Here is a 13671-nt window from a genome sequence, read left to right on the forward strand (position 1 = left end):
TGATTTTTGTTCTTCACTCCACTCTTGCTCACTGTGAGGTAATGTGCTATGATAGGAGTAAGAGATCTAAAAAAGTAGTCGTTTTTCATTTCCTTCCATTCACTCTCTCGTATTAACTGGTAATACTCTAATCTTGGAAAAGCTGAGAAATCTGATATTAAAGCAATTCAAAGTCAGGAGGCCTATGTCTGAAGCATGCCTAATCTCAAAATTTACAGTACAGGGCTGTGTCCTGCACCCAACAAGCCACTGAATTATTTTTTTGCACCTTTACAACTTTTTACAAACACATTAAATAATAATTTAAATGGTTTAAAAGCAACTGTAGGAGTCCACAGGAAGTAAAGGCTGCTTTGTCTTTGTAGTTTTTTAAGCTAATACTAAATGACTTGCTAGAAGCTACCTCAAATGGATCCCGGCAGAAACAGATGTTACCACGAGGAGAAAAAAGATCTTCCTAATACACTGAAAACATCAAGCAGTTTTACTCAAACCTACCTGGGTCAATTATACATAATCTGATTTTATCCAGAAAAACAAGGAGTTTTAAGAAATCTTTAACCTGTATATGAATGGTAGAAGCAAAGTAAAACCCTGCTCTGCTATGACTTCCAGTAATACATGAAGAATCCCTAAACATCCCAAGTCACAGGGGTTTCCTGTCTGAAATCAGAGGCAAGCAAGTCTTTAATAAATCAGCCACAAACACAAGACGGTATTTTAAATATACAGTAGGAACATTTATTTTAACACTTCTAAAAGATATTTCTCCATGCCTGATGATTTGATATAAAAATCAAACCCATCATACTTTCCCCGTCAGTCTTTCCACATCAAGGGCAATCAGAAATTTGTACAACATGAATATTTGTTTCTGAAACAAAAATTACAAATTTAGTGATAACAAAAATACACAAATCAACTGGACCCTAAACGAATTTCTAATGAAGTCTTTCCCCTTTCCCCCAATCACCTAGAACTTCTTTCTTCAGCCTCATTCTGCTCCTTTTCCTTTCTTTGCTTGGCCATGAACTTCTGTTAAAAGCAATTTGCGATATGAAATATTAGGTGTTGCTCTGCTGTGTGTGAAAACATATCTAATATATTTCCCTGACTTTACAATTTAAAAGAGCCTGACCCTACAAAATAAAGATTAGAAACACAGTGCCTTACATTAACATTCTCTCCTTCCATTCACCAGTCATCTGGTATTTATGATACACCAGGCATTATGCTTGGTGCTTGGGGATTCAGTGGTCAACAAGATAGGTAAGGCCCTTTACCTCATGGAGCTTACATTCTAGTGGGGGAAGAGAAACAATAAAAGAATAAATAATTAAGACAAATTTTGGTGCTGGTAAGCACTGTAAAGGAAAAGAAATACAATAAGGTAAGTGACTGAGGGGTGGGAGGGAGTTTTGTCATTTTAGCTAGGTCTTTCTTAAGCAAAAGCCTTTCTGGGAAGCTGGTATTTGAGCCCAGACTTAGCTAAAAGTAGGAAGAGGCAGCTATCCAAGTGGAACTGGGAGAGGGCAAAGGAACAGGGATATAAAGGTGCAAAAGCAGCAAACGGGCCTTTTTTATGTACAAAACAAAAAACTGAGAGCACCAGAAAAACTGAAACATTGTAAGCAATAACAGTGAGGCCAGAGAACCAGAAAGGAATCATCAGATCATGTAGGGCTTTACAGACCTACAAGAAGTAGTTTGGGTATTATTCCAAATGTAATACAAAGCCAGTGGAAATTTTAAATGGTAAAATGACATGATAAAGTTAAGAGCACAGATAGTACAGCATAATGGTTAAGGGTTTGAGGCTAGAAATAAAACAGAGCTAGGTTAAAATCCTAGGTCTGCCACTGACCAGCTATGTGACCTTGGGATTAGATACCTGGGTTTAGATACTCTTTAAATCTGTTTTCCTCACCTTTAAAATTGGAATGATTAAAAAAATAATAATAATAAAAAATAAAACTGGAAATGATAGCATCTACCTCATAATGTTGATGGGGGGATTAAATAAACTTTCAGCAAATAACAACTCAATAAATGTCAATTGAGTGTCGGTGCCACAAATTCAATTTAGAAGATATATAAAACAACTCTCAAACATTCAGGAGGAATCAGAACCACGGCTTCAACTATGGCTAAAGAAGCACTTGCTAAAGATGAATACAACTTAAAAGGGGGGGTGAGGGGTTGTCATTAAATCACCTTAGGAAGTGGATTATATAAAGTTAAGCAGATTCTGACTAGACAATTCACAAATTTTAATATGCTACATGTCCATCACTCTGCAAGAGCCATCAGAATACATGGTTTCCGACACTTCAATGGAGAGTTAAAGGGTCTAGTGATCTGCAGACTCTACCCTGGGGAATGCTGCCAGAGGAAAAGGAATAAAGACTAGAAGCTCCTGGCAAGATACGGCCAAGACTGTACTTCTGAACTGTAGAGGAATAAACTGGCACAGATCTTTAAAGTTCTCCCGAAGGGAAGAATATACATTCTGGGTGAACACTTAAGTAGTTTGATTATAATACCACCTGAAGAATTTTATGAGATGTTAAGAAAAAAAAACTTACCTCTGTATTTTGCTTATGACGTGTACTCTTGCAGTGATTTGTCATTGCTTTTTCACCTGAGTAGAAGAGGGAACAAATTGGACAGAAGAATCCAGCCTTCGGTACAAGAAAGTCTAAATCTAGAGGAAAGGAAGAAAGAGGGGGAAGAGAAAGGAGGAAAATTAATATCTATAGCTGTGTTAATCAATTTATCTAAACATGACAAACATGCTAATCATAGTATATACTTACATACAAACATATATACTTATCTAGGGATCAACAGCAATTAAGCCTTTAATCACAAAACCGAGGCCTTTATTTTTTTTTTATTTTTAAAGATTTTATTTATTTATTTGATGGAGAGACAGCCAGCAAGAGAGGGAACACAAGCAGGGGGAGTGGGAGAGGAAGAAGCAGGCTCCCAGTGGAGGAGCCTGATGTGGGGCTCCATCCCAGGACCCCGGGATCATGCCCTGAGCCGAAGGTAGACGCTTAACGACTGCGCCACCCAGGCGCCCCCGAGACCTTTATTTTTGAACAAATTCTATAATATTCCAGAGCCTCCGGATACCATAAAATTTCTTCAAAATAGCAATTTGTTGAAAAAGAATCTAATGGTGTTTTTGAAATGAACGTCTTTGGAGTCCCATTAAAATAAAAGAAGAAAAAAAAGAGGCAGAACGATGGGCAAGTGTTTGCCTGAGAAATATGCTGAGTAAACAGATATGGTGCTCCTTTAGCTCATTTTAGCTGGCTGCTAGCTAAGCTTTTCAGCATGTTTACTTTCCTGAAATTTCTGCCTGGACAAGTATAACTTAGTTCTTACCACAGCAGCAAAGAAAGTACCAGGAATAAAAGAAAAAAGTCTAGACTTTTAAAGGAAAAAAAAAAAAAATCCTTGCTAGGTAAAAAAACACAGGACTAATAAACTGTTTTCAGAAATGCCAATAGTCATCCAAACAAGAGAATACTTACTACGGTACTCAATTTTTATTTCATATGGATAAGGAAAAATGTCATGTTTACTTTACCTTCAGGGACATCAGGTACCACTGATCTCCCTAAAGAAGAGTCCTCAATCTTCTTACGTTTTCGTGCTGGTTCTGAATCCTTTAATCCGGATTCCTCATCAACTAAAATCATTAAATTTTTCACGGAAAAGAAGTTATTCAAAATAGATTTACAGCCTGTAAAGCTGACACCAGATAATCCCTGCCTTCAAATTTTAATTTACGGCTCATCTCTCCAAGTAAACCTTCCTTGGCTAATCCCACTGGACCACTCTTACAAGATTCTCTGATGTTAGGAATAAATGGACTAAAGCCAATAGCGTATTTTATTTATATATTGTTCTCGGAAGAATTTAAAGAGTAATGGAAGAAGTTCAAGTTCTGTAATTACTGTCAGGAGCTAACTAGCGTATGTAAAGGGCTGGTGTGGGAAAGAGTGTGGATTGAGGAGGAAAGGACATGGGCAGAAAATAATTCTCATGCCCTGTACTGAGGCCCTCCCAATCAAAAAAAAACTCAGCCTAAACTGAGAGAGAGCCCTGTCCAACAGAATCACAAGTGACATCACAAATGTTCAAGTGCAGCAAAGTAAATAACATTTAAGAAACATTCAGTTTTGGCAGACTGTGCATAATAAGATCTTGGGGAAGACAAGAACAGACACTGGCTCCAAGCAATCCTGGTGATCCTCAGTAGCTGCAATACCTTACTATTACATGGTAGCTGACAAGTCCCTTTCACATCTATATCCTTCATTCAGCTTTTATCTCATGTGAGAGAGGCAGGTCAAATAATCATTATCCTTATTACTTCATAGATGGAGAAAGCGAAACCAAGACATAAAAAACTGGTATGCCCAAGGCTGCAAGGCTTTTAAAGTGACTAAGGCTAAAACCAAAGTTTGTGACTTCAAGTTCAGTGCTCTCTCCATGCAACAAATCTGAGGGGGTGGACAGGAACCATGAAATCATTATTTATTCCTCTCTTATTTCTTGTGTTTTATTTTTTTACTGTTCATCAAGTCCTAAAGAGTTGATTAAAAAAAGGTTATCTCCCTTTTCTTGACTTGATTAAAATAGCCTCTGGTCTCTTCCTACAAAAGTTTATTCCCTCACCAGAATTAACTAATAAACTTTCTCAAACATATTTGCTCCTGCCACTCCAAAGGGATGTTTATGTTTTAATAATAAATACATATTATATATAATCATACAATATTTATTTAAATAGATTAAGACAAATATTTTAGGTTTAAAATTGTTTAGAAAATTACTTTTTCTTCAGGTAGGTCCTTTTGTTGACCATATTGTCCATTAACAGAAATAAACAGTTATATAAGCAGTTAAGTCACTTTTCTCTATTGTTCAGTTGAGATGAGGCAGTTCTAAGAAAGCTGGTAGCTGCGAACAGAAAACCTGGGGGGAAACACCCTCATGAAATCACGACAGGAGCCATTTGTCAGATTATTAAACCACTACCTATGGCTTGGTATCAAGGAGAGGTTATGGAGAAGAACAGACAGAGAAGGAGAGTACCCACTTGGCCATGGGAGACAGCTTCAAGAAAGAACACATGATCAAGTAACACATAATGTAGAGAAGTCAAGAAAGACTGAATCAGGAAGGAAAAAAACTTAATAAATCAAGTTGGACAAGAATCCACGGGGGTTTTCTTTATCAACATAAATTTCAGGAAGGTGGTTTAGAAAGAAGCCAAAATACATTCAGTTCACTGAGATGAAGAAGTGAAAATAGGTGATTCCTTCCATATACTCTGCCCTGAAAGGAAAGAGAAAAGATGGGAGCCAGAAGGATTCCAAGGTTAAGGGCATGGTTTTTTAATGGGACAGACTTGCCCATATTTTGTATGTGAGATGCCAAGGAAGATAAAACACAAGCTGGCAGAGTGGAGATCTTGTATTTGCTCTGATAAATGGAAATGAAAGCAAGGTTATCCAGGGAGGAATGAGCTGGGTAAAGCAGTATGTGATACAGAGGGGGAAAAGACTTATATTACACCTGGTTAGGAAATGGGAAAGGAGGGAGGCCTATAAGATTGTGGAGCAGCACTGAAGGCCCAGCTGAGATCAGAGTCAATGAACCTGGACTGAATCACAGTTGGTAGCTTTTCTTTAGAGAAGACAGGATAGAACAGCAAGAGCGCAAGGAGGGTATACCAAAGAGAATGAACAAAGGATCCCTTGTAGTGCTGTTTAAGTCCTCCTAAGTAGTTGATTTTTTGCTTTAACTCTCTGAATCAGTTAATCTGAGATCTGGAACTGTGTGCTTTTCTTCCTAACCTTTTATTAATTTTGCTATGAATATAATGGACATAATGACAAATATTTGTTGAGGGACTAGAGTACTCTCCCTTACTAGACACTGGTCCATATTTGTTTCAAAATAAATTTTATCAAAGTTAAGACATCTTGTTTAATCCATTGGCGGCCTGCATGGCAACCTCCACAAAGCAAGGGATCTGGGTCCACAAATAAGAGCTGGTTAAGCAATGATTTCTACTTGCTGGTACAACTTGGTCAGAATCATCTTTCGTGTATATCATTTCCACAAATTTGTCATGTTCTATTGTCACATTCTATCACAAAAGGAATTGCTTATTATTCTGTTATCCCATTCCATTATGTTCCATTAAATCTAAATTACAAAGACCAAAATCTTTATCCAGATAAGGCTGCTTTCCCCACCCCCACCCCGGCCCCCACCCCCACTCTATTTTCAGTTTTTCTTCTTAGAATGTAGACCTTTGGAACTTCAACCACTACCTTGTGTTGTGTTACTCTCTACTCTCCTCCCCACTTCCATCAATCCTGCTTTACCTTCACTAATTTGGAAGGCCTCTTCACCTTTCATTGGATCTTTCGCAACAGCTTTTTCCGATGGTGGCACTTTCCCAATTCTAACTCTCTTGGCTGGCGTTTTAGCTTTAAAGAGAAAGTCGAATTTACTGCTATAGCAACAGCATGCCATTCTTAGTTCAGAAATTATTGTGATCTCCCTAAAGTGAACCTATTTCTCTATACAATCAAAATATTACTTAAAAATGAAATGGCACCCTCACGAATTTTTCTAAATCCTAAATCTGAGGAAAAACTGGGAGGCAGTCTGGTATAATATCCTGCTACTAATCAAAAGCTGTGTTTTCCAGTAACACAAATATACCACTTTCATTCCAATTTGGGCACTGAAGTTTGCTTTCCAACTTTGTCATCTTTTTTTGAAGTATGACAACTCGGGACAAAGTCTGCTCTGTAACTAAAAGAAATCTGTAAACTTGTATATATTCCTTTGGAAAATATCACAGGCCATCACTATTTGTTGACTTCTTATATCAATCAATACAGGGACAATTATGAGTAATGTTGTAACATATATTTTTAAAATTTTAAATGTAATCCCCTCATAAAGCAGAAAAATTACCACTTCTAAGTATCTACCTGCTAAGTGTCTTTGAATCATGGTTTTCAGACCTTCTTCCATAACATTCTCACTTATTGAACCAACTTGGGAAAAGGCTTCAAGTTTCATCCTCCTTGTGTCCACAGCTCTTTTTTTTCTCTCCCCTCTTTTATCTGTGGGACGGTCATTTTTGCTTTGTACTAACTCAACTTTTAAATCATTGTCTCCATCTTCCTCCTCTCCAACTTCATCAACAGTAACAAAATTAAGCTCTTCTTTAAGGTTGTTAAAATCTGCCAGAGAGTCTTCATCCTCTTCAGTCACTTCATCCAAAGTCACTAAATGCAGATCACTGCTGTCATCCTGTATTTCATCTACAGTAACTAAAGTAGAAGGGTCTTCAGGCATCTGGGAAGAAATGAACCCAATGGGATCCCTTCCAGTATTTCCCTCATCTCCTTTAGTATGTAAAGTAGCAAAACTTAAGTCGGCCGACTCATTTAAAGGTAGCTCCTCAACTTCTCCAATTTCATCCACAGTTACCAAGCGTTCCTGTTTGAGGAGATCTCGCTCTTCAGCCACTGACAGTACAGTAACATCTTTAGGTTCACTGTGGGAAATGCAATCATCTTGATCAATTAACTCATCTAATGTAAGAAGTGAATTTGAATTTTTTACCATTTCTTCCATATTTATTTCTTCTTCATCAATTACTTCATCCACAGTGACGAGAGCTTGAGCTAGGTGTGCAGCTCCATCCTCTTCTTCCCCGATCTCATCCAATGTTACAAAAGATAATTCCCCCTCCACAACACGAGGGGCAGGATTTTTCCCCTTCTTCTTCTTTAAGTTAAGTTCAGAGGAAGGGTTATTTTTGAGAGCTTCTTTTCTTTTTCCCTTTAGTGGGTTTTGCTTGGCTTGAAAAGGATTTACTTCTTCTATAACCTCATCCACAGTGACAAATTCATCCAAATTAAATGGAAATAATGGTTCCTGTTGAAGAGATTAAAAAAAAAAAAAAACCACAGAACCGTGAACAGAAGCACTTAACTGAGAACTGGTTAGGTTCCAAATAGTCCCAGCAAATGTGCATGAAATATCATCTGTGAGAATTTCAGTGCAAAGAAGTTTCCGATAGGCTGAGATAAATTATTTTTTAAGGTCCCACAAATGAATTAGCTCTAATTCACAAAGTAAACAATGCCAAAGGTAAAATTCTAACAATATCAACCTAATTCCATCTTTACTTAATTCTTTTTTTTAAAGATTTTATTTATTTGACAGAGAGAGAGAGACAGCCAGTGAGAGAGGGAACACAAGCAGGGGGAGTGGGAGAGGAAGAAGCAGGCTCCCAGCGGAGGAGCCTGATGCGGGACTCAATCCCATAACGCCAGGATCACACCCTGAGCCAAAGGCAGACGCTTAACGACTGAGCCACCCAGGTGCCCCCATCTTTACTTAATTCTAATTAACATTATGTTTCCTAATTTACAAGTTTTGAAATATGAAGCACAAAAATACTACATTTAAAGCATTTATCAATGTAAAGCATTTATCAAACTACAATGTAAAAAATTTATTGTTCCCTCTTAACTGATATCTAACAAGTGTTCTAGGAGACTTAATGGACTGCCAGAAGCACCTCAAATGTAGCTAGAAAGTAAACAGCTAACTAGATTACACCATTGACCAATTAAGATATACAACATTAATATAAAGTTTATATTTAGAGAAAGTTAAATGGAAAAATTCTTACTAAATAAGACTTAATGCCAAATATAACTGCACTTGAAAAAAAAAAAACAGTATCTGTAATTTGAAAAAGGGTGCCAATACTAAGGAAAATAAATTCCCAGCAGGCCTCCGACAAATTTAGTATGCTATCAGTGATCAATTACTAGCATATATAATGACATCAGAACATATACCCAGTAATTTTGGGAGAAAGAAACTTGTAAGCATTTATACTATCAACTTATTAAGCCAACAGAAACATTATTCTTACTTATGCTTCTTAAACTATTAACATTTCTCCTCCATGCCAGGATAAAATGACCGAAAAAATATTCTATGAATGGAAAAACCTAAAATATCAAACAACAACAAAAATAACACGTTTGTTTGGCAGAACTTAGTACCAGGAAAGTAAATCTTAGAGCCCATCCAGTTAGGTTTAAATTGAGCCATCTCAAAAGGACCACCTGTTTGGAAGTTCCACAAAATTGCAAGGACTCTAGTCAAACACCAGTCTCCTTTAACACATATGGTTCTGTTGTGTTTATAACCTATTGCTCTCAACAGGAGCTTGGAGGGATTTTTCTACCTTTTTCTTCCCTTCCTGCCCCTGCACAACTTTTTGCCTGCACCATGCACACAAACAATTTAACCTAGCTCACGGTCAAAAAACAAATTGGTGGTAGGGTCAAAAATAAAATATCTCATTCCTGTCCCTTGCTCTGTTATTAAATTGATTATTACAGGAGAGACACTAGTTATAAGACAGATGAACTCTTCCATGGAAGGACAGAATAGAAGGCTTATTAGTATTAGTGAACTGTTTCTTACCTCTTTAGATTTGGAACTTCTACCAGTGGTGCTTTTAGGATTCTTAGTGTTTTGCCCAGCCAAAGTCTGAAATATTAAGTAAAAAATACAGAAAAAGAGAATTTACAACTATGTTATTAATGTTCTTTTTAAAAAAAGAATCCAAACACCAAACGATATCCAAACACAATCCATTATGAAAATAGTACCAGGTATACCACACTAAGTCAACAATCATTTTAACAACATAGGCATCATCTCTTAAGTTGTAGGTAAATTCAGTTTTACTGATCTTCTCTTCCCTATACCCACAGTGTCTAAGTTGGGCAATCAGTAAGCTGATAAAGGAAGCTTCAACTTAAAAGAGAAAACGGTTTCCCATTCAGAAGCACAATGGTAAATCACCTCAGGAAAGTCACTGCAGACTTTTTTTTTTTTAAACCACACTTGTATTTCTGACCACATTTTATCCAAAAAATGCTTTTCAAACCTGTTAATAACTTACAAACTTGAACTTATTATTCTAAATGTCTATTGGCTTAAATCAGTGGAATCATTAAGAGAAATGGGAGCTTGGGGGTGGAGTGAGGAGATGAAAGTACCAAACAAGATTACATCTCTTACTCCAAAGCTACAACAGCAGAGCTACTCATTTCAAAGACAACACTGAGCCATTCTTCCTACCCTCCTCACCTTATTGTTGCTGTCATGCCGTTTCATGACGGAAGGTCTAGCCTCAGTTTCCTGAGACTGTTTTGTAATATCCCTGTAATCCAGTTCCGAGTCCTTGCCTTGCAGGGCTGAGATTCTTCCACTGCCTCCTCTGGTAACACCGCTCTGGGTGGGTTTGAATTTATTGCTGCTTTCAGCCAAGCCTGATCTGGCACTTGTAGGTTTAAGGAGACCCAATTCCTTGGCTGAAAGTTTCTTTTCAGCATTTATTTGATCTCTGAGTACAGATTTCAGAAAACTTTTCTGGTTTTCGGATTTTGAAGCTGTAGCTTTTACCTTTGGAGAAGAGACCATACCAGCTTTGATGCCTGATTTAGTGCTAGATGTATTTGATACAGCCAACATACTAGTTTTACTAGTTTCATCAGGCTTATTGGCCTGACCCATTCCTTTATTTGGGCATGCCTTGGCCACAGCACTTTCTGCAGGCTTTTCTTTCACTGCTGTCACGATCTTTTCCAACTTCTCTGCAACCATTCTAGCATCATTCTTTTCAGCCTTTTCTGTTCCTATTTGCAGATCCATTCTGGTTTCCTTACTATTAAATTCATTTTCCTCCTTTTCATCCATGTTACTTTTGTCAGAAATTCCCTTTTTGCTCACTGCCTTCTCATCCCCAGTGGAAATTCCTGGTACCGGGGTCACAACACAAGTAGATGGTACTATTTCTGAAACAATTTCATGTTTGTCTACTTCAGCTACAGCTTCTATCATGGACTGTGTAATCCCAGAAAAGAAGTCTTCTGCTTCAGATGGAGATTCTTCTAGAATTCCTCTGATGTTCCTTTCTTCTATAAATGCAGTGTCAGATGTTGGTAATTCTGTTTCAGGGTTAATAATTTCTGCCTCTTCTTTCTCGAAGTCACTGGTATACACCTGCTGATTTAAAACACACTCCTCTACATTTTCAGTGAATAATTCAATACTGATTGGAGTGGATGTTACAAGAGGAATTTCCACTTTGACCTCTTCTCCTTGAGTTTCAACTTCCAACATTTCAATAGTAAAGTCAGAGTCACATAGTGCTTTTTCAGGTTCTTCCTCACAAGGTTCTTCCTGCTGTACAGAAGTTTCTGTTTCAACGTTGGGAACAGTTTCTTCTTCAACCTCACTAGGTTTAACAGAGAGACTATCAGCTGCTGTTTGCACCTCAATTTCATCAACTGGACTGTTTTTCAAGTCAGGGCTAAAAGTATTTAAAAACAAACAAAAAAAGAACACAAACAAAACACAAACAAAAATCAAACTATGATGAGAATTCAACCATTATAAATAATCCTGTTGATGCCAACTGTTAAGACTTCCTGATGCATTAGTAATAAGCACTAGGAAATCCAGCCAATCGGCATTAGAATGGTTAAGATGTTTTGACACAAATATGTAAGCAATATAAAATTTTGAAAGAGATCCTCCTCCATTGCACTGAAGATTTCTTTTTAGTTCAAAGGAAATAATGACAAAATTATGACCATTAATATAATCCTTATAACCAATTTTTCCTTGTGTCACATTTGCACTAGACATGAGGAGGCTGAACGTGAATCTGAGACATCGCAAATTATTAAGATCTTCCCAACAGAGGTTACTGAAATAATAAAATATGTGTATAGTTCTACAATAAAACTAATAATCCATGCATTGAAATTTAAAATTTTAAGTGAATCTTACCTAAAATGAACAGAAATAGAAACTGGTAGGGAGAAAAGGCTATACTCCTAACCATGTCAACTTTTTTTTTTTTAAGATGTGAGACAGACTTGTTTTTCCCGAGAACTGTATTTCTTGATAACAATACCTAAAAGAAAACTCTCTTTGGAAGTATCTTTTAAATACTCTTTTGGATTTACAGTTAGAGGCAAAACTGATAGAATCACCTTAACATAAGGTAGATGCCTTTGGCTACTTGAGTGAGAAGGTATATATTAAAGAAATCTTTCCGGTTACAGAGAATAAATAACTTAGAATTCCAATACATAATTTAAAGTTTCAAGTAAAATTATTCAGAAGAAATGAAGAAAATACATGGCAAGTACATACAACTGATCTCATTTCATTATGGTCTTCCTAAATCCAAGGTAAACAAAAGTGTGTGTGATTCAATAATTCAACTCATTTCATTGAGACAGAACAAACTGTTTTTATATTAATGTTCCATAGGTCAGAGGTTATCGTGAAGAATGACATGCAAAATCTTAGCTTCCAAAACCATGTCCAGCATGCTGTCAACACAAATCAAATTTAACAAATATATTCACTTATTAGACCAGAAGCAGCTTGTTAGAGGAAGACACCAGAAAGTGACGCCATATCAACACCTCATTGTAAAGAATATTGGTTTTTTTCCTCCTAGTTCTCAAGGAAGGAGGGGATGAAACATCCTTGATATGCTTCCCAAAGAGTGGCCATAATATCCTTTAGTTAATGCAAGGTGATGCGTATCTGTGTACCGAGATGTTTAGTATTTCAAAACTTTGAAAAAATCAAGTGCTACCATATCAGGGTCTAATCATTTGAACCAAAAAAGTGGTCTTCCCCGCCGAAGATGGTTAATTATTAAACTTCCAAAGAAACACCACTTGATAAAAAGTTATAGAGGCAAAGAGTTTGAGGAATTTATTTAAGTTCAACAGTAGGTAACCATACAGCTTAACTATACACTTATACTCATTTGTATAAGCTTCCTTTGTATGCTGAAAGGGTTTAAAACTTTTTATTCGAAATTATTCACATTCCTCATATTCAAAAATACCAATGGCTGATTTTAAGTGTTTCAAATTCTTAGAATGAGTCACAATAAAACATGCGGCCAAATACGACAAAGATAAGAAGTTCTGACATTCAGTTACAGCAGTTCTGTAAATAATATTTCTCAAATGCGAGCTTTCATTTTTGAATTATGAGACTTACTTCCAACAAGGAATATTAAATTCAAATTCCTGCCTCATTACAGAACTGCACCATTAACCCTAAAGGCTTTGTAAGTTAGGGTTATACAAAAACACCAATCTACTCAGCTAGAAGGATAACAATGGAGATTTTGATTCCTGGCTCTAGGATATAGCAAGTCCCTCCCCTTTACCATATTTAAAGTTTGTCAATAGAAAAAGCGATTATCTTTTATACAAAATGAATCACTATGGAGTTCCATACTTCAAACAGAGCATGGACCTACTTGAAAAATAGCTTACTACAATGTTTGTGTGTTTCTGTCTTTTAAAATTACAGTGCTGGGGCGCCTGGGTGACTCAGTTGGTTGAGTGTCTGCCTTCGGCTCAGGTCATGATCCCGGAGTTCTGGGATCGAGCCCCACATCAGGCTCCCCGCTCAGTGGGGAGTGTACCTCTCCCTCTGTCCTTTACCCTCTTGTGCACTCTCTAGCTTAAATAAATAAAATCATAAATA

At 36.9% G+C, this 13671-nt stretch overlaps 1 protein-coding gene across 3 annotated transcripts in view; it reads right to left on the reverse strand.

The window, feature by feature from the left end:
- Nucleotides 1-715: 715 nt before the first annotated feature.
- The window catches only part of ZNF638 (zinc finger protein 638), a 77009-nt gene continuing 64053 nt past the window's right edge, over nucleotides 716-13671 (reverse strand). For all 3 annotated transcript variants that reach the window (XM_040623328.1, XM_040623329.1, XM_008699981.2), the window contains 7 exons: nucleotides 10231-11455; nucleotides 9559-9624; nucleotides 7032-7986; nucleotides 6414-6518; nucleotides 3599-3700; nucleotides 2586-2704; nucleotides 716-1035 (listed from right to left, as the gene is read on the reverse strand). In XM_040623328.1, coding sequence (XP_040479262.1) covers nucleotides 970-1035; nucleotides 2586-2704; nucleotides 3599-3700; nucleotides 6414-6518; nucleotides 7032-7986; nucleotides 9559-9624; nucleotides 10231-11455 — 2638 coding nt within the window. In that variant the 3' untranslated portion in view covers nucleotides 716-969. The remainder of the gene's footprint in view (nucleotides 1036-2585; nucleotides 2705-3598; nucleotides 3701-6413; nucleotides 6519-7031; nucleotides 7987-9558; nucleotides 9625-10230; nucleotides 11456-13671) is intronic.

This window comes from Ursus maritimus, unplaced genomic scaffold (assembly GCF_017311325.1).
Source record: "Ursus maritimus isolate PB19 unplaced genomic scaffold, ASM1731132v1 scaffold_6, whole genome shotgun sequence".
NCBI classification, from domain to species: Eukaryota; Metazoa; Chordata; class Mammalia; order Carnivora; family Ursidae; genus Ursus; species Ursus maritimus.